Here is a 23,667-nt window from a genome sequence, read left to right as displayed (position 1 = left end):
TTTTAATGAATCACGCAAATATTGGGGTGTTTGAGTTAATTTAAATTATGCCAGCAGGTAATTATCTGTGATTTAATTATAATTAATCAGAATTCAAAAGTGTAATTAATCTTATTTAAAAAATCATCACCCAATATTGGAGTCTTTTTAAAATGAATTGAAATTATGCAAACAAGTAAATAACCTGTGATTAATCATGATTAATCCAAAATTAAAATGTGTAATCTGATTTTTTTTAATTAATCATCCAAATATTGAGGTCTTTTTGAAATTAATTTAAATTATGCATGTGGGTAATAACCTGTGATTATTAATTATTAATCCACATTCTAAAGGGGCATTAATCTGATTTTTTTTTTTTTTTTTTTTTAAGGAATCTCCCAAATATTGGGGTCTTTTTAAAATTATTTTAATAATGTAAATAACTTGTGATTAATCATGATTAATCCATATTGAAAAATGTAAATCTGTTGTTTTTTTTATATATATATCCTTCAAATATTGGTCAGTTTTTGAGTTCATTTCAATTATGGAAGCAGGCAAAAACCTGTGATTAATTATAATTAGAGTTTGAAAGTGTAATTAATCTGATTAGACAATCATCATCCAAATATTAGGGTCTTTTTTAAAAATAATTTAAATCATACAAGTGAGTAATAACCCGTGATTAATCATGATTAATCCAAATTTCAAAAGTGTGATTTATCTCATTTTAAAAAGTATCATTTCACAGCACTAATAAAAAGGTTCTAAAATAGTTATATAGTACTAATATTCATTTGTTTCTTTAGAAAATGAGTTAATTTGAAAATTACCTCAAAAATAACATTTCAAGATGTAAGTAGACAAATAACATGGCAAAACAGAGCGAAAAAAGCTTTAAAAAAATACTATTTTCAAAATAATACTGAAAAGAAAAACAAAAAAAATGCATCATTACCTTTTGGAAGAACATAAAACTTAACTGTCATCCATTTATTTATTTATTTGCATGTATTGCGTCAATATGAATTGTAAGTGTAAAATAGTTACACAATCTACTTATTCAAGAAACAACATGATCTATCCAGTCAATAGAAGAACTTCTCAGTTACAGTAAAGTTCAACAAATTCCCTCAGGGGTCGTCTGCTTTTATTGCTGAGGCGCATTTTAGTGATGTTTCACAAAAAAGACCCCTCGCCAACGTGTCCCCTGACCTTTTCTGCATCAAAGCCTGCTGGGTAATTTAATCACCAGAGATCGTTTGCACTCAGGTTTTATGATGCTTGTGTGCTCACATGACTTGCTTATGTTACAAAAGAACAACATTTCAAGTTGTGTTCAAACTGTAAAGCTTGGATTTAACCCCTTTGATGCACTCCACTAATAATAAACAAGGCCTTTAAGGCAGATTTTATGGGGACATATTTTTGTATGTGTGTGTGTGTGTGTATGTATGCATGCATATATATATATATATATATATATATATATATATATATATATATATATATACATATATATATATATATATATATATATATATATATATATATATATATATATATATATATATGTATATGTATATATATATATATATATTAGGGATGTCCGATAATAGCTTTTTGCTGATATCCGATATTCCGATATTGTCCAACTCTTTAATTACCGATACCGATATCAACCGATACCGATAATGATATATACAGTTGTGGAATTAACACATTATTATGCCTAATTTGGACAACCGGGTATGGTGAAGATAAGGTCCTTTTTTTTTTTTCAATTAATAAAATAAAATAACATAAATTAAAAACATTTTCTTGAATAAAAAAGAAAGTAAAACAATATAAAATCAGTTACATAGAAACTAGTAATTAATGAAAATTAGTAAAATTAACTGTTAAAGGTTAGTACTATTAGTGGACCAGCAGCACGCACAATCATGTGTGCTTACGGACTGTATCCCTTGCAGACTGTATTGATATATATTGATATATAATGTAGGAACCACAATATTAATAACAGAAGGAAACAACCCTTTTGTGTGAATGAGTGTAAATGGGGGAGGGAGGTTTTTTGGGTTGGTGCACTAATTGTAAGTGTATCTTGTGTTTTTTATGTTGATTTAATTAAAAAAAAAAAAAAAAACGATACCGATACCGATAATAAAAAAAACGATACCGATGATTTCCGATATTACATTTTAAAGCATTTATCGGCCGATAATATCGGACATCTCTAATATATATATACATACACTACCGTTCAAAAGTTTGGGGTCACATTGAAATGTCCTTATTTTTGAAGGAAAAGCACTGTACTTTTCAATGAAGATAACTTTTAACTAGTCTTAACTTGAAAGAAATACACTCTATACATTGCTAATGTGGTAAATGACTATTCTAGCTGCAAATGTCTGGTTTTTGGTGCAATATCTACATAGGTGTATAGAGGCCCATTTCCAGCAACTATCACTCCAGTGTTCTAATGGTACAATGTGTTTGCTCATTGGCTCAGAAGGCTAATTGATGATTAGAAAACCCTTGTGCAATCATGTTCACACATCTGAAAACAGTTTAGCTCGTTACAGAAGCTACAAAACGGACCTTCCTTTGAGCTGATTGAGTTTCTGGAGCATCACATTTGTGGGGTCAATTAAACGCTCAAAATGGCCAGAAAAAGAGAACTTTCATCTGAAACTCGACAGTCTATTCTTGTTCTTAGAAATGAAGGCTATTCCACAAAATTGTTTGGGTGACCCCAAACTTTTGAACGGTAGTGTATATATTATATAATGGATGTAATAAGTATACTTTCCCCTGTGCTATGTAAAGTGTGATGTAGTTTGTGTCATCAACGTGTGTGCATGCATGCTATTGTTTGCTGCGAGCTGCAAGCACGTGTCCTCCTGCCATAAATCCCAAGTCAATAAAGCAGCTCTCCCAGAGAAAATAGACACACAGGAAGACTGCACACTTGTCTTAACAATGGAGGAGACGCAGGCTGGCATGGCGGGACGGGACGGGACTTGGACCTTCTTTTTTTTTCTTTTCTTGCAGGACCCCTGAGCGGACTTTACAGGAGCCAGGAGGTCAAGCAGGAAAGACACAAGGGTGGTTCCTGATCAGGGATATCCTGCCTTTCTGGTGCGTCGCACCGCTTTTAAATGCGTCTAAACTCTCAATCCTTATTTCATCAGCGGCCAGAGAAAGAGAGATGGAGAGGGAAAACACCTGAAGTGACGGATGAGGCTTCTCTTTCTCCCTCCTTTTCAAAGGCGCTCACACAAGGCCGCCATCGTTAGTGGAGACACGTCGTTTCCGAGGGCGATGGCGGTGGAAGACGCTCCGGATCTTGGCCTTATTGTGTAAGTGACTGCACAAAGTCTCCCTTCTTCATCTCTCCTCCCGCATCCTGTCGGTTGCTTTCGCTACTAAAAGGCTCCTCTGTGACCTCAGCTGCACGCTTTTAGTGTGCTGGCGTGCAGGTAAAGCCAACCATGAAGCCATTAAAGACCCATTAATGAGGACATTTCTTCATTGGCCCCATTCTGCATGAATAATGTCAATAAATGAAAGGTAGCTTCATTTGAAATTTTACAGCAAACATATTCCCAGCCTCTTCCTGCTCAGTCACTGATAAAATATAATGGCATATTTTCTCGGTCATTCACAAAGTAATTTATGTTTGGGTTCAGACAGGTGTTAGATATGTACATTTTTATGTTTTCATTTTGTCAAATTTTTTATTTTGCACAATAGCAATTTATTTCCCATCACTTTTCGCACATGCATCTGATAAAATTCAAGTTTGATTAAAAAAGTGTAACATTTGTTTCACATAAAGTGTGAAAACATTTTTTAAAGGGGGGCTTCAAAATAAAATGTGTCTATTTTGTTCAATTGGAAGATTGGAAACTGTAAATTGTTAAAAATATGAAAAAGAAGGGAAAGCCCTTAAAATATGATAAATTCTTAATCACGCTTATTAATCCCTGTTTTAATACAACACTAATTGGTTGATAAGAGGATATTTTTTTAAACTAACTGTATAAAGCTTGAGCAATCCAGCCATCCATCCATTTTCTACTGCTTCAAAAGAAAACATGGTATAAGTTTAAAAAATAAAATGTAAGAAGAATAACTTGGTAAGTTATAATAAGGATAACTATATATATATATAGATACAGGAGTAAACATTTCGACAGAAACAATTATATTTTTAATTTGGTTTCTTGTCCTGCAATTATTGCACAATACTACCAGTAGTATTTTTGTTTTGATTTTTGATTTTTGATTTTTTTAATTGAACAATGCAAACATATATTCTCAACGTACACAAAAAAACAAGGCACTTCCAACAAATCTCAACAATTTCAAACATCCATCAGGTTGAGCGAATAGTGTCTTTCACAAAACATATAAAGGAAAGAAAATCCCCCAAAAAAAGCAAATACAAATAGAATATAAAAATAATAATAAAAAGTTTTTAAAAATGGATAATATACAAAATTCAAAAAGACAACAAAAGGCTAATCCAAAATCACTTTAAAGTTCTGCAATAACGAAATTAATTTAAGGGCGTTTGTATTTATAATCATTTTCCAAGATTTAATTGATCATTTTAAATTACTAAGCCAATTAGAAAATGTAGGTTTTACTTTCATAAATCGACATTTATGTTGTGTATATATATATATATATATATATATATATATATATATATATATATATATATATATATATATATATAAAGTAATCACTTTAAATATATAACATTTAAAGTGATTTAGGTAGCCATTTTTGTCTTTTTAAAAAAAAAAAAAAAATCATATTTTTTTAGTATTATTACTTTATCTGTATTTGCTTTTGTTTTCTTTTCTTGATGTTGAAAGTGCCTTGACATTTGTGTGAATCATAAATGTGTTTGTTGTTCAATTAAATTTTTTTTTATATATATATATATATAAAATATATATATTTATTTATTTTATTTTTTAATTAAAAAAAACCAAAAAAACATTTTTTTACATTGAACAACAAACACATTTATAATTCACACAAATTTCAAGGCACTTTCAACATCAAGGAAATAAAAAAAATAAAATTAAAATAAAATAAAAAACAAATATATATATATATATATTTTTTTTAAATTGAACAACAAACATTTATAATTCACACAAAAGTCAAGGCACTTGCAACATTAAGGAATAAATAAATAAATATATATATTTTTTTATTTATTTTGCTTTATATATATATATTTTTTTATATTTATTCATTTATTTTATTTTTTTAATTTATTTATTTTTATTGAACAACAAACACATTTATAAGTCACACAAAAGTCAAGGCACTTTGAACATCAAGGAAAGAAAACAAAAGCAAATACAGATAAAGTAATAATACTAGAAAAATATCCATCCATCCATCTTCTTCCGCTTACCCAAGGTCGGGTCGCGGGGGCAGCAGCCTAAGCAGGGAAGCCCAGACTTCCCTCTCCCCAGCCACTTCGTCCAGCTCTTCCCGGGGGATCCCGAGGCGTTCCCAGGCCAGCCGGGAGACATAGTCTTCCCAACGTGTCCTGGGTCTTCCCCATGGCCTCCTACCGGTCAGACTGAAAAAATAAATTAAAAAAGACAAAAAGAGATACCTGAATCACTTTAAATGTTTTTAACAAGCATATACATTTTAGGGGTTTTGTTCTCTTAATCATTCTCCAAGATTTGATTGATAATTGTAACCCATTAAGCCAATTAGAAAATGTAGGCCTTACGTTCATAAATCCATGTATTTTTGTTTTGATATAGGAGACAAAACATATCTAATGGTACCGACACACTCATTCGTTTTAGACATCGTCCTGTATCTATTATCATTATCAATATGTAAATATTACTCATCTAAATCATCAAACACCTACAAGTGAATGCTGACATCTAGTGGCAAAATGCTGACATCTAGTGGCAAAATGACGCCAAACCCGGAACCATTATGTCCTGGCTTTAGTTGCTCCGGAACTTAAAAGTAGACGGACCGCCGCCATTGCTCGCTAACAATGCTAATTCATGCTCGCTGGATAAAAAGTAAAATAAACAAAGGATAAAAAAGCAAACTCCTCATCTCGTCCTAACATGCTGACCCGCCACCAGAAGCGGCTGTGGAAGTACGTGGAAGAGGGAAGCTTGCTCAAACTCAAGTCCTACCTGCGCAAGCACCGGGACTTGGAGGTGAACTTCACCCAGGGCAAGAGGCAGAGGAGCCCGCTACACTTGGCGTGTAGCCTCGGGGAAGACGCCGTCCTGAGGCTGCTCCTCCGACACGGAGCTGACGTGCGAGCCCGGGACAGGAAGGGAGACACGCCGCTACACCTCGCCCTAAACCGGGCCTTAAAGCACGGGAGAGCGGGTGAGTCACATAGTGTGTCCATCGTGTACTAACTTATCGCCTAACGTTGTACTTAAATACTTCATGGAAATGACTGATTCAGTATTAATATGGATATTAAATTCGTTTGGGAAAAATACAATATTGACGTTTAACACAATTTCACTCCAGTCCGCGCGATGGCAGTATACATTGTGTAAGTGCAGTGTTTTTCAACCTTTTTTTGAGCCAAGGCACCTTTTTTGCGTTGACAAAATGCGGAGGCACACCACCAGCAGAAATCATTAAAAAACGAAGCTCTGTTGACAGTAAAAAGTCGTTGTCGCAATTGTTGGATATGACTTTAAAGTTTAAACCATACTCAAGCATGCATCACTATGGGTGAGGGCCGACATCCGGGCAACTGAGCTACATACGGGTTCTTCGAGCCATAGCAACCAGACTGGCGTTGAAAACAAACCGTTGCCATTACTCTTTAACCTGTCGACCTACGCTGATTAAACCCGTCATTCTGCCTCCAAAATGCCGAAAAACTGTGTTGTTTTTGGTTGTGCTAACCACAACCGGAAACAGGGAAAACAAAGGTTGTATTTTGTCCTGCCAAAGCGCGATAAAAGCCCACAGAGACGAGACAAATGGCTCGCAGTTTAACACCGGGAAAACGAGGACGGTTCTCGCTGGAGTCCCCCAAAGTCCCGGGTCGTGTGTTCGGATCACTTCGTTTCTGGTAAACATAAGGAACAAAAATCCACCTTCTTAACCACAATTTGGCTATACGTCCGTGCTAATGTTGTACTTGTTGAATTTGTACCTTATAACGTTCGACAGCTGAAGTTGTTGTTGTACAAAAATAACATGCGGTATATACTATATAGTCTATAGCCTAGCTAGCTATTTTCGAAAACCGGACAACGAGAGGATACCAAAGGCAGCGTTAAGATGGACACCACCGGGAAAACGTAAGCCAGGGCGGCCAAAGAACACCTGGCGAAGAACAGTTGAAGGGGAGCTGAAAGAGATGAAGCTTACATGGGGCGAGGCACAGAGACGAGCACAGCAGCGAGATGAATGGCGTCGAGTCGTCGAAGCCTTATTTCCCATCCGGGAAGAAGAGGATTAAGTTAAGTAAGTAATATACTATATAGTCTATAGCCTAGCTAGCTATTTTCGAAAACCGGTTTCGTTATACACTAACACTTGATCTTGTTGTTGATAACTTCCGCGTCTCTTTCTTAGTAGCGCGCAGGCTAAGCTAACTAGCAAGCTAAGCTAAGCCTGAGAAGCTTTAAAGTTCACTGAGACAAGTCTGACGCAAATAATACATTTTCGTTTTTTCACACGATATGCGAATAAGTAAAAATGCGTAAATGAAGGATTTAACGCCGACTTCCAAGCCGCAACGCTCGTTAAATGCTTTTTCTGTCAATGCTGTGTTCGCTGTGAGCTGGTTTGTTTTCAACGAATTCCCGGTTGCTAGGGGATTGGTAGGCGGAAGTGACGTAGGTCCGCCCTCACCCATAGCTATTGTCTCAAAGTAGGTGTACTGAAATCCTTATTTTCCAGAAATGTTGCCCTATTTTTTAATCCCAACATTTTGGGGAAATTAAATAATTTAAGTGGAAACATTCCTTAATTTCCAGAAATGTTGCCCTCTGTGGGCTCTGTACCAAGGATGTCGTTGTGGCTTGTGCAGCCCTTTGAGACACTTGTGATTTAGGGCTATATAAATAAACATTGATTGATTGATATTTTTTAATCCCACAATTTGGGGAAATTGAACTATTTACGAGGAAAAATCCTTATTTTCCATAAATGTTGCCCTATTTTTCAATCCCACAATTTGGGGGAATTCAATTATTTACGAGGAAAAATCCTTATTTTCCAGAAATGTTGTCCTATTTTTTAATCCCAACATTTTGGGGAAATTAAATTATTTAAGTGGAAAAAATCTTTATTTTCCAGAAATGTTGCCCTATTTTTTAATCCGAAAATTTTGGGGAAATTAAATTATTTAAATGGAAACATTCCTTAATTTCCAGAAATGTTGCCCTATTTTTTAATCCCACAATTTGGGGAAATTAAATTATTTACGAGGAAAAATCCTTATTTTCCATAAACGTTGCCCTATTTTTCAATAACACAATTTGGGGGAATTAAATTATTTACGAGGAAAAATCCTTATTTTCCAGAAATGTTGTCCTATTTTTTAATCCCAACATTTTGGGGAAATTAAATTCTTTATGTGGAAAAAATCTTTATTTTCCAGAAATGTTGCCCTATTTTTTAATCCGAAAAATTTGGGGAAATTAAATTATTTAAATGGAAACATTCCTTAATTTCCAGAAATGTTGCCCTATTTTTTAATCCCACAATTTGGGGAAATTGAATTATTTACTAGGAAAAATCCTTATTTTCCATAAATGTTGCCCTATTTTTTAATCCCACAATGTGGGGAAATTAAATTATTTACGAGGAAAAATCCATATTTTCCAGAAATGTTGCCCTATTTTTTAGTCCCAACATTTAGGGGGAATTAAATTATTTACGTGGGAAAAAAATCCTTATTTTCCAGAAATGTTGCCCTATTTTTTATTTTGAAAATTTTGTGGAAATTAAATTATTTAAGTGGAAAAATTCCTTAATTTCCAGAAATATTGCCCTATTTTTTAATCCCACAATTTGGGGAAATTAAATTATTTACGAGGAAAAATCCTTATTTTCCAGAAATGTTGCCCTATTTTTCAATCCCACAATTTGGGGGAATTAAATTATTTACGAGGAAAAATCCTTATTGTCCAGAAATGTTGTCCTATTTTTTAATCCCAACATTTTGGGGAAATTAAATTATTTACGAGGAAAAATCCTTATTTTCCAGAAATGTTGCCCTATTTTTTAGTCCCAACATTTAGGGGAAATTAAATTATTTACGTGGAAAAAAATCCTTATTTTCCAGAAATGTTGCCCTATTTTTTATTTTGAAAATTTTGTGGAAATTGAATTATTTAAGTGGAAAATTCCTTAATTTCCAGAAATGTTGCCCTATTTTGTAATCCCACAATTTGGGGAAATTAAATTATTTATGAAAAAAAATCCTTATTTTCCAGAAATGTTGCCCTATTTTTTAATCCCACAATTTGGGGAAATTAAATTATTTCCGAAAAAAAATCCTTATTTTCCAGAAATGTTGCCCTATTTTTTAATCCCAACATTTTGGGGAAATTAAATTATTCACGTGGAAAAAAATCCTTATTTTCCAGAAATGTTGCCCTAGTTTTTAATCTGAAAATTTGGGGGAAATTAAATAATTTAAGTGGAAACATTCCTTAATTTCCAGAAATGTTGCCCTATTTTTTAATCCCACAATTTGGGGAAATTAAATTATTTACAAGAAAAATCCTTATTTTCCAGAAATGTTGCCCTATTTTTTAATCCCAACATTTAGGGGAAATTAAATTATTTACGTTGAAAAAAATCGACATATGGTGGGGTTTTTTAAGATTAAAAAAAAAAAAAGGTAACGTTGTACTTAAATACTTCATGGAAATGACTGATTCAGTATTAATATGGAGGCTAAATTCGTTTTGGAAAAATACAATATTGACGTTTAACGCAATTTCACTGCAGTCTGCGCGATGGCAGTATACATTGTGTAAGTGCACTGTTTTTCAACCTTTTTTTGAGCCAAGGCACCTTTTTTGCGTTGAAAAAATGCGGAGGCACACCACCAGCAGAAATCATTAAAAAACAAAACTCAGTTGACAGTAAAAAGTCGTTGTCGCAATTGTTGGATATGACTTTAAACCATAACCAAGCATGCATCACTATAAATCTTGTCTCAAAGTAGGTGTACTGAAATCCTTATTTTCCAGAAATGTTGCCCTATTTTTTAATCCCAACATTTTGGGGAAATTAAATAATTTAAGTGGAAACATTCCTTAATTTCCAGAAATGTTGCCCTCTGTGGGCTCTGTACCGAGGATGTCTTTGTGGCTTGTGCAGCCCTTTGAGACACTTGTGATTTAGGGCTATATAAATAAACACTGATTGATTGATATTTTTTAATCCCACAATTTGGGGGAATTTAATTATTTACGAGGAAAAATCCTTATTTTCCAGAAATGTTGTCCTATTTTTTAATCCCAACATTTTGGGGAAATTAAATTATTAACGTGGAAAAATCTTTATTTTCCAGAAATGTTGCCCTATTTTTTAATCCGAAAATTTTGGGGAAATTAAATTATTTAAGTGGAAACATTCCTTAATTTCCAGAAATGTTTCCCTATTTTTCAATCCCACAATTTGGGGGAATTAAATTATTTACGAGGAAAAATCCTTATTTTCCAGATATGTTGTCCTATGTTTTAATCCCAACATTTTGGGGAAGTTAAATTATTTACGTGGAAAAATCTTTATTTTCCAGAAATGTTGCCCTATTTTTTATTTCGAAAATTTTGGGGAAATTAAATGATTTAAATGGAAACATTCCTTAATTTCCAGAAATGTTGCCCTATTTTTTAATCCCACAATTTGGGGAAATTGAATTATTTACGAGGAAAAATCCTTATTTTCCATAAATGTTGCCCTATTTTTCAATCCCACAATTTGGGGGAATTAAATTATTTACGAGGAAAAATCCTTATTTTCCAGAAATGTTGCCCTATTTTTTATTTTGAAAATTTTGTGGAAATTGAATTATTTAAATGGAAAAATTCCTTAATTTCCAGAAATGTTGCCCTATTTTTTAATCCCAACATTTAGGGGAAATTAAATTATTTACGTTGAAAAAAATCGACATATGGTGGGTTTTTTAAGATTTAAAAAAAAAAGGTAACGTTGTACTTAAATACTTCATGGAAATGACTGATTCAGTATTAATATGGAGGCTAAATTCGTTTTGGAAAAATACAATATTGACGTTTAACGCAATTTAACTCCAGTCCGCGCGATGGCAGTATACATTGTGTAAGTGCAGTGTTTTTCAACCTTTTTCTGAGCCAAGGCACCTTTTTTGCTTTGAAAAAATGCGGAGGCACACCACCAGCAGAAATCATTAAAAAACAAAACTCAGTTGACAGTAAAAAGTCGTTGTCGCAATTGTTGGATATGACTTTAAACCATACCCAAGCAAGCGTGCATCATGACAGCTCTTGTCTCAAAGTAGGTGTACTGTCACCACCTGTCACATCACGCCCTGACTTATTTGGACTTTTTTGCTGTTTTCCTGTGTGTAGTGTTTTACTTCCTGTCTTGCGCTCCTATTTTGGTGGCTTTTTCTCTTTTTTTGGTATTTTCCTGTAGCAGTTTCATGTCTTCCTCTGAGCGATATTCCCCGCATCTACTTTCAGTAAGATGGAAAAAACTGATAAATAAAAACAAATCGGGCCACTTTGTCCTGCAGTGTAAACATAGTCTTAATGTGTTTACCAACTACCCCCTCTATCGCCATCTGCTGGATGTAGAGTGTCACTGCACCACTTGGCTCGCTATAAACAACATTGACTCTCCTCCCAAAGTATTTATATATATATATATATATATATATATATATATATATATATATATATATGTATATTTATATATAAATGACTAATGATTAATTTCTTCCTCCAGCTTATGACGACCTGGTTGTGCCTCTCCGAAAGAGTTGTCCAGAGGCCATGGACGCCGCCAACACTGCAGGTGTGACACCCCAGGACCTCCTCAACTGGAGCAAACTGTCAGAGGTGGGTAGAAGAAGGTTCTAAATAACATTTGTGAAGCTTCCTCTATAGGTGGCAGCCCAAATACCTTGCAAGCCATGCTGGCATACAATACAATAATACCGATACATGCTGGCATACAATACAATAATACCGATACATGCTGGCATACAATACAATAATACCGATACATGCTGGCATACAATACAATAATACCGATACAAACTTGTTGACATTTAGCTGCTATGTCATTGAGACCGTTTGCTTGATTTTTTTACACCCGTGTTTGTCCGCTCCCTAAAGGCGTGCACCACATGTGGCAAAACACTCTAAAGTTACAGTGGGTGTTTTGTGTTGAGCAGTTTCATGTCTTCCTTTGAGCGATATTTCCCGCATCTACTTTGTTTTAGCAGTCATGAATATTTTTGTTGTTTTTATCCTTCTTCGTGGGGACATTGTTGATTGTCATGTCATGTTCGGATGTACATTGTGGACGCCATCTTTGCTCCACAGTAAGTCTTTGCTGTCGTCCAGCATTCTGTTTTTGTTGACTTTGTAGCTAGTTCAGTTTTACTTTTGTTCTGCATAGCCTTCTCTAAGCTTCTATGCCTTTTCTTAGGGGCACTCACCTTTTGTTTATTTTTGGGTTAACCTCTTAAGGCCCAAGCTGCTTTTTTACATGATTTTTATTTATTTATCTTTGCTATTTGGGCTTATTGGACCCTAATTAGAATAAAAACTAAAAATCATTTTTTTATATACGATATAGGGCTGCAACAACTAATCGATTAAAATTGATTATAAAAATCGATTATAAAAATAGTTGGCGATTAATTTAGTCATTGATTCGTTGGATCTATGCATGCGCAGAGGCTTTTTTAAAATTACTTTTTATTTTTTTTATAAAGCTTTATTTATAAACTGCAACATTTACAAACAGCTGAGAAACAATAAACAAAATAAGCATGGTGCCAGTAGGCTGTTTTTTTTCCAATAAAATACTGGAAAGGATAGAAATGTAGTTTGTCTCCTTTATCCGATTATTAATCGATTAATCGAAGTAATAATCGACAGATTAATCGATTATCAAATTAGTTGTTAGTTGCAGCCCTAATATGATGTACTTAGTCCATAAGTAACAAACGTGTACTTCATGTTTAGTGACATGCTAATTTTTATTTTTACACTTTTTTTTTCCAAATTCCATTGTATGTTATACTCTTCTGACACCACCAGATGGCAGTATAAGTGTCCACATAAGCGGCCATAAGACCCCAATTCAGTAGTGTACACAATTTTGGAAATAAGAGCTAAAAGGTGCTGTCCACGCATGTGGCCACTAGGCCTTTAGAGGTTAAGCATTAGACACCTTTTTACCTGCACCCTGCCTCCCGCTGTTTCCGACATCTACAAAGCAATTAGCTACCTGCTGCCACCTACTGATATAGAAGAGTATTACACGGTTACTCTGCCGAGCTCTAGACAGCACCGACACTCAACAACAACAACACATCATTTGCAGATTATAATTACTGGTTTGCAAAAAATATTTTTACCCCAAATACTGTATTTCCTTGAATTGGCGCAGGGAATATAGTATTCGCACGTCTAGAACGTCAAACTCGTTTCTCAAAATAATTAACGCATGCTTGGCCTTATCGCCGGTTCATTATTAACGCCGGATCAAATTCGTTTCGCAAAATATTAATTTTATTATCACATGTGTATAATTTTCGCCGGGTCAAACTCGTTTCGCAAAATATTTAGCATATGGCTAGAACTTCCGCCGGGTCAAATTCGTTACGTCACGAGTGACGATTTACCTGTCCTCATTTTCAAAATGTAGGAAGCTGCTTTCAGTAGTTTGCAATCGCACAAAGGAAAAAAGATAAAGAGTTATTCAGTAGAAGCTATTGAATACCGGTACAGTATGCTAAAAAGAACAGTAAGCAGCTATGTTTTATTAATATACCGTAGCTGCGTGTGTCAAATACTGTATGAGTCATTAAATGACTCCCGCCTCCTGGTGGTAGAGGGCACTAGTGATCCTTCTTGCGACTTCCGGTACTGCAGAAGAAGTGACAACACGCAGCAACAGATTGTCTTTTTTTTCCTCTCGCCTGAACTTTTAACATGGAGGATTACATACCGGTATCTAAAATAAAACAGTTTTCTAAACTGGACTTTCAATCGAAGCAGGAGGTAATAATTAAAGGAATATCTCCATCGAGACAGAGAGACTTTTAAAACTGAAGAAAGAAAATAAGGAAGACTTCAACAAGTTATCGATGCTTTTGGTCAGAAGGAGCTGCAAATGGACTCCATTTATAAGTACAGGTAAGACCATAATAACGTTTTTTTTAATTAAATGTGCTTTTCATGATGGTATGCTTACATCCCACTCAAAGCGCACGCCTAAATTTACCGCATTCCTTTTGGTAAACGCCGGAGTGAGACGAGGTTTTAAAATAATTAGCGCATGCACGGCCATCCCGCAGGCTTCCGGTAAACGCCGGAGTGACAGGAGGTTTTAAATTAATTAGCGCCCCTGCGGCTATTCAAGGAAATACGGTAGGTGAAATGAGATAATCTCCCACGTGGTTGAAAAACACTGCTCTAGATCTACATTTCAGTTCTTATGTGAATGCACGTGGTGATTTGTGGCAGGAGACGCCAGCGAGCACCAGCGGGCCACCGAAGGCTGACCCAGAACGAGACTGGATGGAAAAACTTTTTGGCGAATGTCAGGACGAGTTCTGTGAGACCTTTGGAGTTTATGACGGTAAAAAAAAAAAAACAATTCTTATTTATTTATTTAGCCATCTATCTGTTAAATGGTGGTTGTTTGTACTGGTGTGACAGCGGACGACTACCTGGCTGTGGACGAGGAGGAGGAGGACTACGGCGACTGGGCCGACCGCATCAGAGGAGAATATTTCTCCAAGAAGAATGCAGAAGCTCAGAGATTAGCGGCGTCTTCTGGCCTCAAGAAGAAGAAGAAGAAGAAGAGCGAGGGAGAAAAAGAGGAGAACTACCAGGAGCTGCACCAGCGTCTCCAGAAGGAGCACCAGGAGTATTTGGACCGCGCCGCACGCAAAGAGGAGGAGACCCGTCTGGGCAAGAAGCGCCGCTACGATCAAATGTGCGCCGACACCTTCAAAGCCGGCGCGCCCGACGACGGCGGCGGCGGCGAGCTGCTGTGCTACGCCGACATCCCCTGGCCGGCGCCGCGCGGCACGGTCCAGGAGATGGCGGACGTGATGCTGCACGGCGTGGACCGCAAGGACGCGGCGGTCTTCCGCAAGGCGCTACGGAAGCAGCAGACGCTGTGGCATCCCGATAAGTTCGCCCAGAGGTGTGAGGCCCGGCTGCAGGAGAAGGACAAGCGCAGGATCTTGGACACGGTGACCGCTCTGTCGCAGGAACTCAACAGGCTGGCCCAGAGTCTGAGGGCCTGAGGTCACTTCATTAGGTACACCACTGACCTCGTCGCCCTTGTTGTGCTGGGAATATCACTCTGACACACCTTCAAACTGCCACCGCAGTCAAATCTTGAAGGAATTGGTATTTTTACTGTAAATTATTGTCGTTTAGCTCTTGTATTTATGAGTGTGTGCTGTGTTCCACTGCTCTGTCCTCATGTCTGTGATATCCAGTATTAAATCAGCACTCTCATGTTCTCACACACATTTCATTCTTTTATTTGCCTCTGACTTGTTGGCAAAGTGGAAGACTGACTGACAACTCTACGTTTAGTTTCCCCCAAATCACAGCAGGGCTGCAATTTATACAACACACAGTTGGGGTCTTTCTTTATTTTGGGGGGCTGGGATTTCCCTTAATTATGGGAAGAAAATGCCATTATTTTATAGGGAGGGGGAGATTACTTATTTTGGGGGAGTGGAAAATCCAACATTTTTTAAAATTATTTTCTCTTATTTTTGAGGGAGAAAAGTCCCCTAATTTGGGGGTCGAAAATGTCCCTTATTTTTAGGAAATTAATTCCCTTATTTTGATTGGAGAAATTCCTTATTTTAGGGGGAAATATTCCCATATTTTGGGGGGGGAAATGTCTTTTGGGGCGTCCCTTATTTTGTTGGGGGAAAAATCCCTCATTTTGGGGGTTAATTTCTTTAGGGGAGAACTCCTCATTTTTGGGAGAAAAAAAAAAAGTCCTTATTTTCCACAAATGTTGCATTATTTTCAATCGCAAATGTTGACAGTATTTGTTGGGACCGCTGGTAGAAAGGCCAGAATTTCTCTTCTATTTTAAAATCTTGTCTTTTTTTTTGGTGGGGGACCCTTTATTTGGGGGGTTCCTTATTTTCCAGAAATGTTGCCCTATTTTTTAATCTCAACATTTTGGGAAATTAAATCATTTATGAGGGAAAAATCCTTATTTTCCATAAATGTTGCCCTATTTTTTTAATCCAAAATTTTTGGGAAATTAAATTATTTATGTGGAAAATATTTTTATTTTCCAGAAATGTTGCACTATTTTTTAATCCCAAAATTTTGGGGAAATTACATTTTTTACGTGGAAAAAATCCTTATTGTCCAAAAATGTTGCCCTATTTTTCAATCCCAAAATTTTGAGGAAATTAAATTATTTACGTGGAAAAAATCCTTATTTCCAGGAATGTTGCCGTATTTTTTAATGCGAAGATTTTGGGGAAATTAAATGATTTAAGTGGAAACATTCCTTAATTTCCAGAAAGGTTGCCCTATTTTTTAATCCCACAATTTGGGGAAATTCAATTATTTACGACAAAAATCCTTATTTTACAGAAATGTTGCCCTATTTTTTAATCCCAACATTTAGGGGAAATTAATGTATTCACGTGGAAAAAAATCCTTATTTTCCAGAAATGTTGCCCTATTTTTTAATCCTAAATTTTTGGGAAATTAAATTATTTATGTCGAAAATATTTTTATTTTCCAGAAATGTTGCACTATTTTTTAATCCCAAAATTATTGGGAAATTACATTTTTTACGTGGAAAAAATCCTTATTGTCCAAAAATGTTGCCCTATTTTTCAATCCCAAAATTATGAGGAAATTAAATTATTTACGTGGAAAAAATCCTTATTTCCAGGAATGTTGCCGTATTTTTTAATCCGAAGATTTTGGGGAAATTAAATGATTTAAGTGGAAACATTCCTTAATTTCCAGAAATGTTGCCCTATTTTTTAATCCCACAATTTGGGGAAATTCAATTATTTACGACAAAAATCCTTATTTTACAGAAATGTTGCCCTATTTTTTAATCCCAACATTTAGGGGAAATTAATTTATTTACGTGGAAAAAAATCCTTATTTTCCAGAAATGTTGCCCTATTTTTTAATCCTAAATTTTTGGGAAATTAAATTATTTATGTCGAAAATATTTTTATTCTCCAGAAATGTTGCACTATTTTTTAATCCCAAAATTATTGGGAAATTACATTTTTTACGTGGAAAAAATCCATATTGTCCAAAAATGTTGCCCTATTTTTCAATCCCAAAATTTTGAGGAAATTGAATTATTTACGTGGAAAAAATCCTTATTTCCAGAAATGTTGCCCTATTTTTTTAATCCGAAAATTTTGGGGAAATTAAATTATTTACGAGGGAAAAAATCCTTATTTTCCAGGAATGTTGCCGTATTTTTTAACCCGAAGATTTTGGGGAAATTAAATGATTTAAGTGGAAACATTCCTTAATTTCCAGAAATGTGGCCCTATTTTTTAATCCCACAATTTGGGGAAATTCAATTATTTACGACACAAATCCTTATTTTACAGAAATGTTGCCCTGTTTTTTAATCCCAACATTTATGGGAAATTAAATTAATTACGTGGGGAAAAAAATCCTTATTTTCCAGAAATGTTGCCCTATTTTCAAACGCAAATGTTGACATATGGTGGGGTTTTTTAAGATTAAAAAAAAAAGGAAAAATGTTTGAAAAAAATATTTATGGGGAATACAATCCTTATTTCCCAGAAATGTTGCAAAATTGTGTTTAAAAATTGAGTAACAATTCTAGAAAATGTGGATTTTTTTTTGGAAAGAATGGTAAAATTTGCCTTATTTTCTAACGCAAACAATGACAGAAATGGTCCGGGGTGCTGGTAGAAAGGTCACAATTTCTCTTGGTAAAATTATTACCATTCTTTCCAAAATTGTGTTTAAAAATTGAGTAACAATTCTAGAAAATGTGGATTTTTTTTTTGGAAAGAATGGTAAAATTTGCCTTATTTTCAAACGCAAACAATGACAGAAATGGTCCGGGGTGCTGGTAGAAAGGTCACAATTTCTCTTGGTAAAATTCTTACCATTCTTTCCAAAATTGTGTTTAGAAATTGAGCAACAATTCTGGAAAATGTGGATTTTTTTTTTTGGAATGGTAACATTTTTACCATTCTTTCCAAAATTGTGTTTAAAAATTGAGTAACAATTCTAGAAAATGCAGATTTTTTTTTGGAAAGAATGGTCAAATTTGCCTTATTTTCAAACGCAAACAATGACAGAAATGGTCCGGGGTGCTGGTAGAAAGGTCACAATTTCTCTTGGTAAAATGTTTACCATTCTTTCCAAAATTGTGTTTAAAAATTTAGCAACAATTCTGGAAAATGTGGATTTTTTTTTTTGGAATGGTAAAATTTTACCATTCTTTCCAAAATTGTGTTTAAAAATTGAGCAACAATTCTAGAAAATGTGGATTTTTTTTTGGAAAGAATGGTAAAATTTGCCTTATTTTCAAACGAAACAATGACAGAAATGGTCCGGGGTGCTGGTAGAAAGGTCACAATTTCTCTTGGTAAAATTGTTACCATTCTTTCCAAAATTGTGTTTAAAAATTGAGCAACAATTCTAGAAAATGTGGATTTTTTTTTGGAATGGTAAAATTTGTACCATTCTTTCCAAAATTGTGTTTAAAAATTGAGCAACAATTCTAGAAAATGTGGAATTTTTTTTGGAATGGTAAAATTTTTACCATTCTTTCCAAAATTGTGTTTAAAAATTGAGCAACAATTCTAGAAAATGTGGATTTCCCCCCGCCCCCCCAAAAAATATAAGGGCCTTTTTACTGTAAAAAGGCCCTTGTATTTTTGGGGAAAATGTTCCCTTTTCCAAACATTTTGCGGAATTAAATTATTTACGTGGAAAAATTCCTTATTTTCCAGAAATGTTGTCCTATTTTTTTAATCCCAACATTTTAGGGAAATTAAATTATTTACGTGGAAAAAAAATCCTTATTTTCCAGAAATGTTGCCTAATTTTCAAACGCGAATGTTGACATATGGAGGAGTTTTTTTTAAGATAAAAAGGGTCCCTTATTTTAATGGGGAAAAATCCTCCTTTTTTTCCTTTTTTTTTTAAATTTATGGGGGAAAAAAACCTGCGTACTGTACTTAAGCTAAGACAAACTATTTGGGTACTGTAAGCGATATTTGAAATGTCATTCTTGGAGCAAACTGGAGTTGATTGAAGTGAAAGTGAAGGCCTAAAAGGAAAATAGACAAAGGCTGTGTCACACAAAGGAGAGAAAAGGTAAGGCTGCTTTTAGACATGGTTGCCAGGTTTGCAAAACAACCCCCTAAATCGCTAAATGATATTACGATTGATCAAATATTATTTAAATAAAAACAACACAGTTTGGTAGATAATAATACTTTGTATTTGCCGAGCGACTGTAAAATGTAGCGTCAAGTGAGTTTAGTTGCTGTTATAGATAGCTCTTGTCCGAGGGTAATTCAGCACATCTGGCAACCCCCTGCTAGCCTCAATCTGTGTCGGACTAGAGAGAGAAAGGCCCACGTACGCTCATTTCTCGCCCGTGACGTGATTTTTAACGGGCGTTCAAACCTTAACTCGACCAACAATTGGATTATTTCTCCTTTTTTTTCATCGCCGTGGTTGATTACCGCCGTTTGCCGCTGCTGCGTGTGAGCCTGTGAGGCGGCGTCATGGCAGGTGTACGTTGAAGGCGGGAGAAGATGCACAATCAAGCCTTTGCTCTTTTCTCAACCTCCACCGCCTTCTAAAGGGACAAGGCGACTCGAAGCTGAACCACCATGGAGGGCAGGATAGTCCCAGACCCTTCTAGTCGGAATTAACCCCCACGCTGAGTGACTAGGACGGTGGAATAAAGAGGAGGAGAGGGAAGAATACAAAATGGTGTTCCGGAGTGAGGAGATGTGTTTGGCCCAGTTGTTCCTGCAGTCCGGCTCGGAGTACGACTGCATCAGCCAACTGGGAGAACTGGGCTTGGTCGAGTTCCGAGACGTAAGTACACATGTTTAGTCGGTGAGCATGCGCACTTTGTTCGGCTTCCGACAAAACCACGACTTACTAATATATATATATATACTATATATGTATATATGTACACCTACACGATACGAGAGGTGTTTCAAAAATCCTACTTTTTATAAAGACACCTGAACGTGCATTGTTGTAGATCACCACCATGTGTCCCATCGGGCATCTGATGATTTTAGATGGAGAATGTTATTGATGCTCTGCAGGATATGATTAGTAGATTACATCTTCAACATTCCTCGACTGATTAAGAAAAATTCCAACACCAACCATTTCAACTCGTTCAGAACATTCAAGGTTGGTTTTTTTATTACCATTTTCCCCAAAAAATCCCGCTTTTTCGGAAATTTCCAAATGTTCTGGAAATTCCTATGGAAATGAATGGGACATTTTTCCAAGTTGCCCAATTCCCACATTTTTCAACCTATTCAAATCATTCCAACATCAACACATTCAACTCATCCTGGACATTCAAACTACCATTTTTACACATTCAACAAATTTCCAGGAATTCCTGTCTTTTTCTAACATTATTCCCCACCCATTTCAACCTGTCAAAACATTCCTCTTAGTCAGGACAAAAAATTAAGTTGTTTTATGAACTGGAAAAATTCCTGGTTTTCCTGAAATTCCAGGAATTCCGTAATACCATTTCTGAATTAAAAATGTTACTACTTCAACATTCCTCGACTGATTTTGAAAAATTCCAACACCAACCATTTCAACTCATTCAGAACATTCAAGTTTTTTGTTTTTTTTACCATTTTCAAAAAAAATTCCCGCTTTTTCCGAAATTTCCAAATTTTCTGGAAATTCCTACTGAAATGAATGGGACAATTTTCCGAGTTGCACAATTCCCACATTTTTTAACCTATTCAAATCATTCCAACATCAACACATTCAACTCATTCTGTACATTCAAACTACCATTTTTCCACATTCAACACATTTCCAGGAATTCCTGTCTTTTTCTAACCTTATTTCCCACCCATTTCAACCTGTCAAAACATTCCTCTTAGTCAGGACAAAAAATTAAGTTGTTTTATGAACTGGAAAAATTCCTGGTTTTCCTGAAATTCCAGGAATTCCGTAATACCATTTCTGAATTAAAAATGTTACTACTTCAACATTCCTCGACTGATTTTGAAAAATCCCAACACCAACCATTTCAACTCATTTAGAACATTCAAGGTTGTTGTTTTTTACCGTTTTCCAAAAAATTCCCGCTTTTTCCAAAATCCCAAAATTTTCTGGAAATTCCTGTTCAAATGAATGGGACATTTTTCAAAGTTCTACAACTCCTACATTTTTCCTCCAATTCAAACCGTTTCAACTTCAAAATATTCAGCCTGTTCAGGAATTGTGTGACAATTATTTAAAAAAATTCCCGGAATTCCTAGAATTCCCAGTTTTCAGAGACATTTTCGAATCATCCATTGTTAAAATTTTGACAAAATTCCCAAATTTTTTAACCGATTCAAACCATGCCACCTGCAACACATTCAGTTCATCCTAGACATTCAAACTACCATTTTTCCACGTTCAACAAATTTCCAGGAATTCCTGTTTTTTTCCAACCTTATTTCCCACTGTTTTTAGTGCGATGAATCCTTTCACATTTTTCAACCCGTTTCAAGCGTTCCACTGTCAAAACATTCCTCTTAGTCAGGACCAAAAAGTGAAGTTGTTTTATGAACTGGAAAAATTCCTGGTTTTCCTGAAATTTCAGGAATTCCGTAATACCATTTCTGAATTAAAAATGTTACTACTTCAACATTCCTCGACTGATTAGAAAAATTCCAACACCAACCATTTCAACTCATTCAGAACGTTCAAGGTTTTTTTTTTTTACCATTTTCAAAAAAAATACCCGCTTTTTCTGAAATTCCCAAATTTTCTGGAAATTCCTATTCAAATGAATGGGAAATTTTTCTAAGTTCCAACTCCTACATTTTTCATCCAATTCAAACCATTCCAACTTCAAAATATTCAGCCTGTTTGGGAATTTTGTGACAATTATTTTAAAAAAATCCAGGAATTCCTAGAATTCCCAGTTTTCAGAGACATCTTCCCCATTTAAAATGAATCATCCATTGTTCCAACTTCCACAATTCCCAAATTTTTTAACCGATTCAAACCATCCCACCTTCTACACATTCAGTTCATCCTAGACATTCAAACTACCATTTTTCCACGTTCAACAAATTTCCAGGAATTCCTGTCTTTTTTAACCTCATTTCCAACCTTTTTTAGTGCGATGAATCCTTTCACATTTTTCAACCCGTTTCAACCGTTCCACTGTCAAAACATTCCTCTTTGTGAAAACAAAAAACCAAGTTGGTTTAAGAACTTGAAAAATTCCCGGTTTTCCCGAAATTCCGTAATACCATTTTTCAATTAAAAAACTAAACAATTCCAACACCAATCAATTCAGCTTATTCAGATTCATGGTCCTAATCTTTTTTCTTTTTTTTTTTAAAAATCCCGCTTTTCCCAAAATTCCCAAATTTCCAGGAAGTTCCCATTGAAATGAATGGGACATTTTTCCAAGTTGCACAATTCCCACCTTTTTCAACCTATTCAAACCATTCCAACATCAACACATTCAACTCATCCTGTACATTCAAACTACCATTTTTCCACGGTCAACAAATTTCCAGGAATTCCTGTCTTTTTCTAACCTTATTTCCCACCTTTTTTAGTGCGATGAATCCTTTCACATTTTTCAACCGTTCCACTGTCAAAACATTCCTCTTAGTCAAGACAAAAAACCAAGTTGGTTTAAGAACTTGAAAAATTCCCGGTTTTCCCGAAATTCTGTAATACCATTTTTCAATTAAAAAACTTTTACTACTTCAGCATTTCTTTACCGATTTAAACAATTCCAACACCAACCAATTCAGCTCATTCAGGAAATTCATGCTCCTAATCTATTTAAAAAAATCCTGCTTTTCCCCAAATTTCCAGGAAGTTCCCATTGAAATGAATGGGACATTTTTCCAAGTTGCACAATTCCCACATTTTCCAACCGATTCCAACCATTCCACCTTCAACACATTCCACTCATCCTGTACATTCAAACTACCATTTTTCCAGGTTCAACACATTTCCAGGAATTCCTGTCTTTTTCTAACCTTATTTCCCACCTTTTTTAGTGCGATGAATCCTTTTACATTTTTCAACCCATTTCAACCGTTCCACTGTCAAAACATTCCTCTTAGTCCAGACAAAAAACCAAGTTGGTTTAAGAACTTGAAAAATTCCCGTTTTTCCCGAAATTCCGTAATACTAT

General features: G+C 35.1%; 3 protein-coding genes across 6 annotated transcripts in view; all 3 read left to right on the top strand.

The window, feature by feature from the left end:
- LOC133638906 (apelin receptor B-like) overlaps positions 1-5,494 on the top strand; it is a 37,965-nt gene extending 32,471 nt beyond the window's left edge. For 2 of the 4 annotated variants that reach the window (XR_009823699.1, XM_062031939.1), the window contains one exon: positions 3,043-3,514. The gene's annotated coding sequence lies outside the window, so the exon portion shown is untranslated. Of the gene's footprint in view, positions 1-3,042; positions 3,515-5,436 lie in introns of those variants that run through there. The other 2 variants (XM_062031940.1, XM_062031941.1) reach the window with 2 other exon arrangements.
- Positions 5,495-5,949: 455 nt separating this feature from the next.
- nfkbil1 (nuclear factor of kappa light polypeptide gene enhancer in B-cells inhibitor-like 1) lies at positions 5,950-15,760 on the top strand. The gene is made up of 4 exons (XM_062030962.1): positions 5,950-6,393; positions 11,983-12,095; positions 14,739-14,853; positions 14,934-15,760. Exons 1-4 carry the CDS (start codon positions 6,120-6,122, stop codon positions 15,527-15,529), a joined length of 1,098 nt encoding a protein of 365 aa, XP_061886946.1. The 5' UTR covers positions 5,950-6,119; the 3' UTR covers positions 15,530-15,760.
- A 4,069-nt stretch (positions 15,761-19,829) lies between these two features.
- The window catches only part of atp6v0a2a (ATPase H+ transporting V0 subunit a2a), a 33,184-nt gene continuing 29,346 nt past the window's right edge, over positions 19,830-23,667 (top strand). Inside the window, exon 1 of the mRNA XM_062030940.1 lies at positions 19,830-20,339. Coding sequence (XP_061886924.1) covers positions 20,229-20,339 — 111 coding nt within the window. The 5' untranslated portion in view covers positions 19,830-20,228. The remainder of the gene's footprint in view (positions 20,340-23,667) is intronic.

This window comes from Entelurus aequoreus, linkage group LG21 (genome assembly GCF_033978785.1).
Source record: "Entelurus aequoreus isolate RoL-2023_Sb linkage group LG21, RoL_Eaeq_v1.1, whole genome shotgun sequence".
Taxonomy (NCBI): Eukaryota; Metazoa; Chordata; class Actinopteri; order Syngnathiformes; family Syngnathidae; genus Entelurus; species Entelurus aequoreus.
The sequence above is the reverse complement of the archived record's forward strand: the minus strand, read 5'-3'. Positions and strand labels throughout refer to the sequence as shown.

Coding starts and splice junctions, on each gene's coding strand:
- nfkbil1 (XM_062030962.1), top strand. CDS start 6,120: ATGCTGACCCGCCACCAGAAGCGGCTGTGGAAGTACGTGGAAGAGGGA. Junction 6,394..11,982: donor CTTAAAGCACGGGAGAGCGG/GTGAGTCACATA, acceptor TTCTTCCTCCAG/CTTATGACGACCTGGTTGTG. Junction 12,096..14,738: donor ACTGGAGCAAACTGTCAGAG/GTGGGTAGAAGA, acceptor GATTTGTGGCAG/GAGACGCCAGCGAGCACCAG.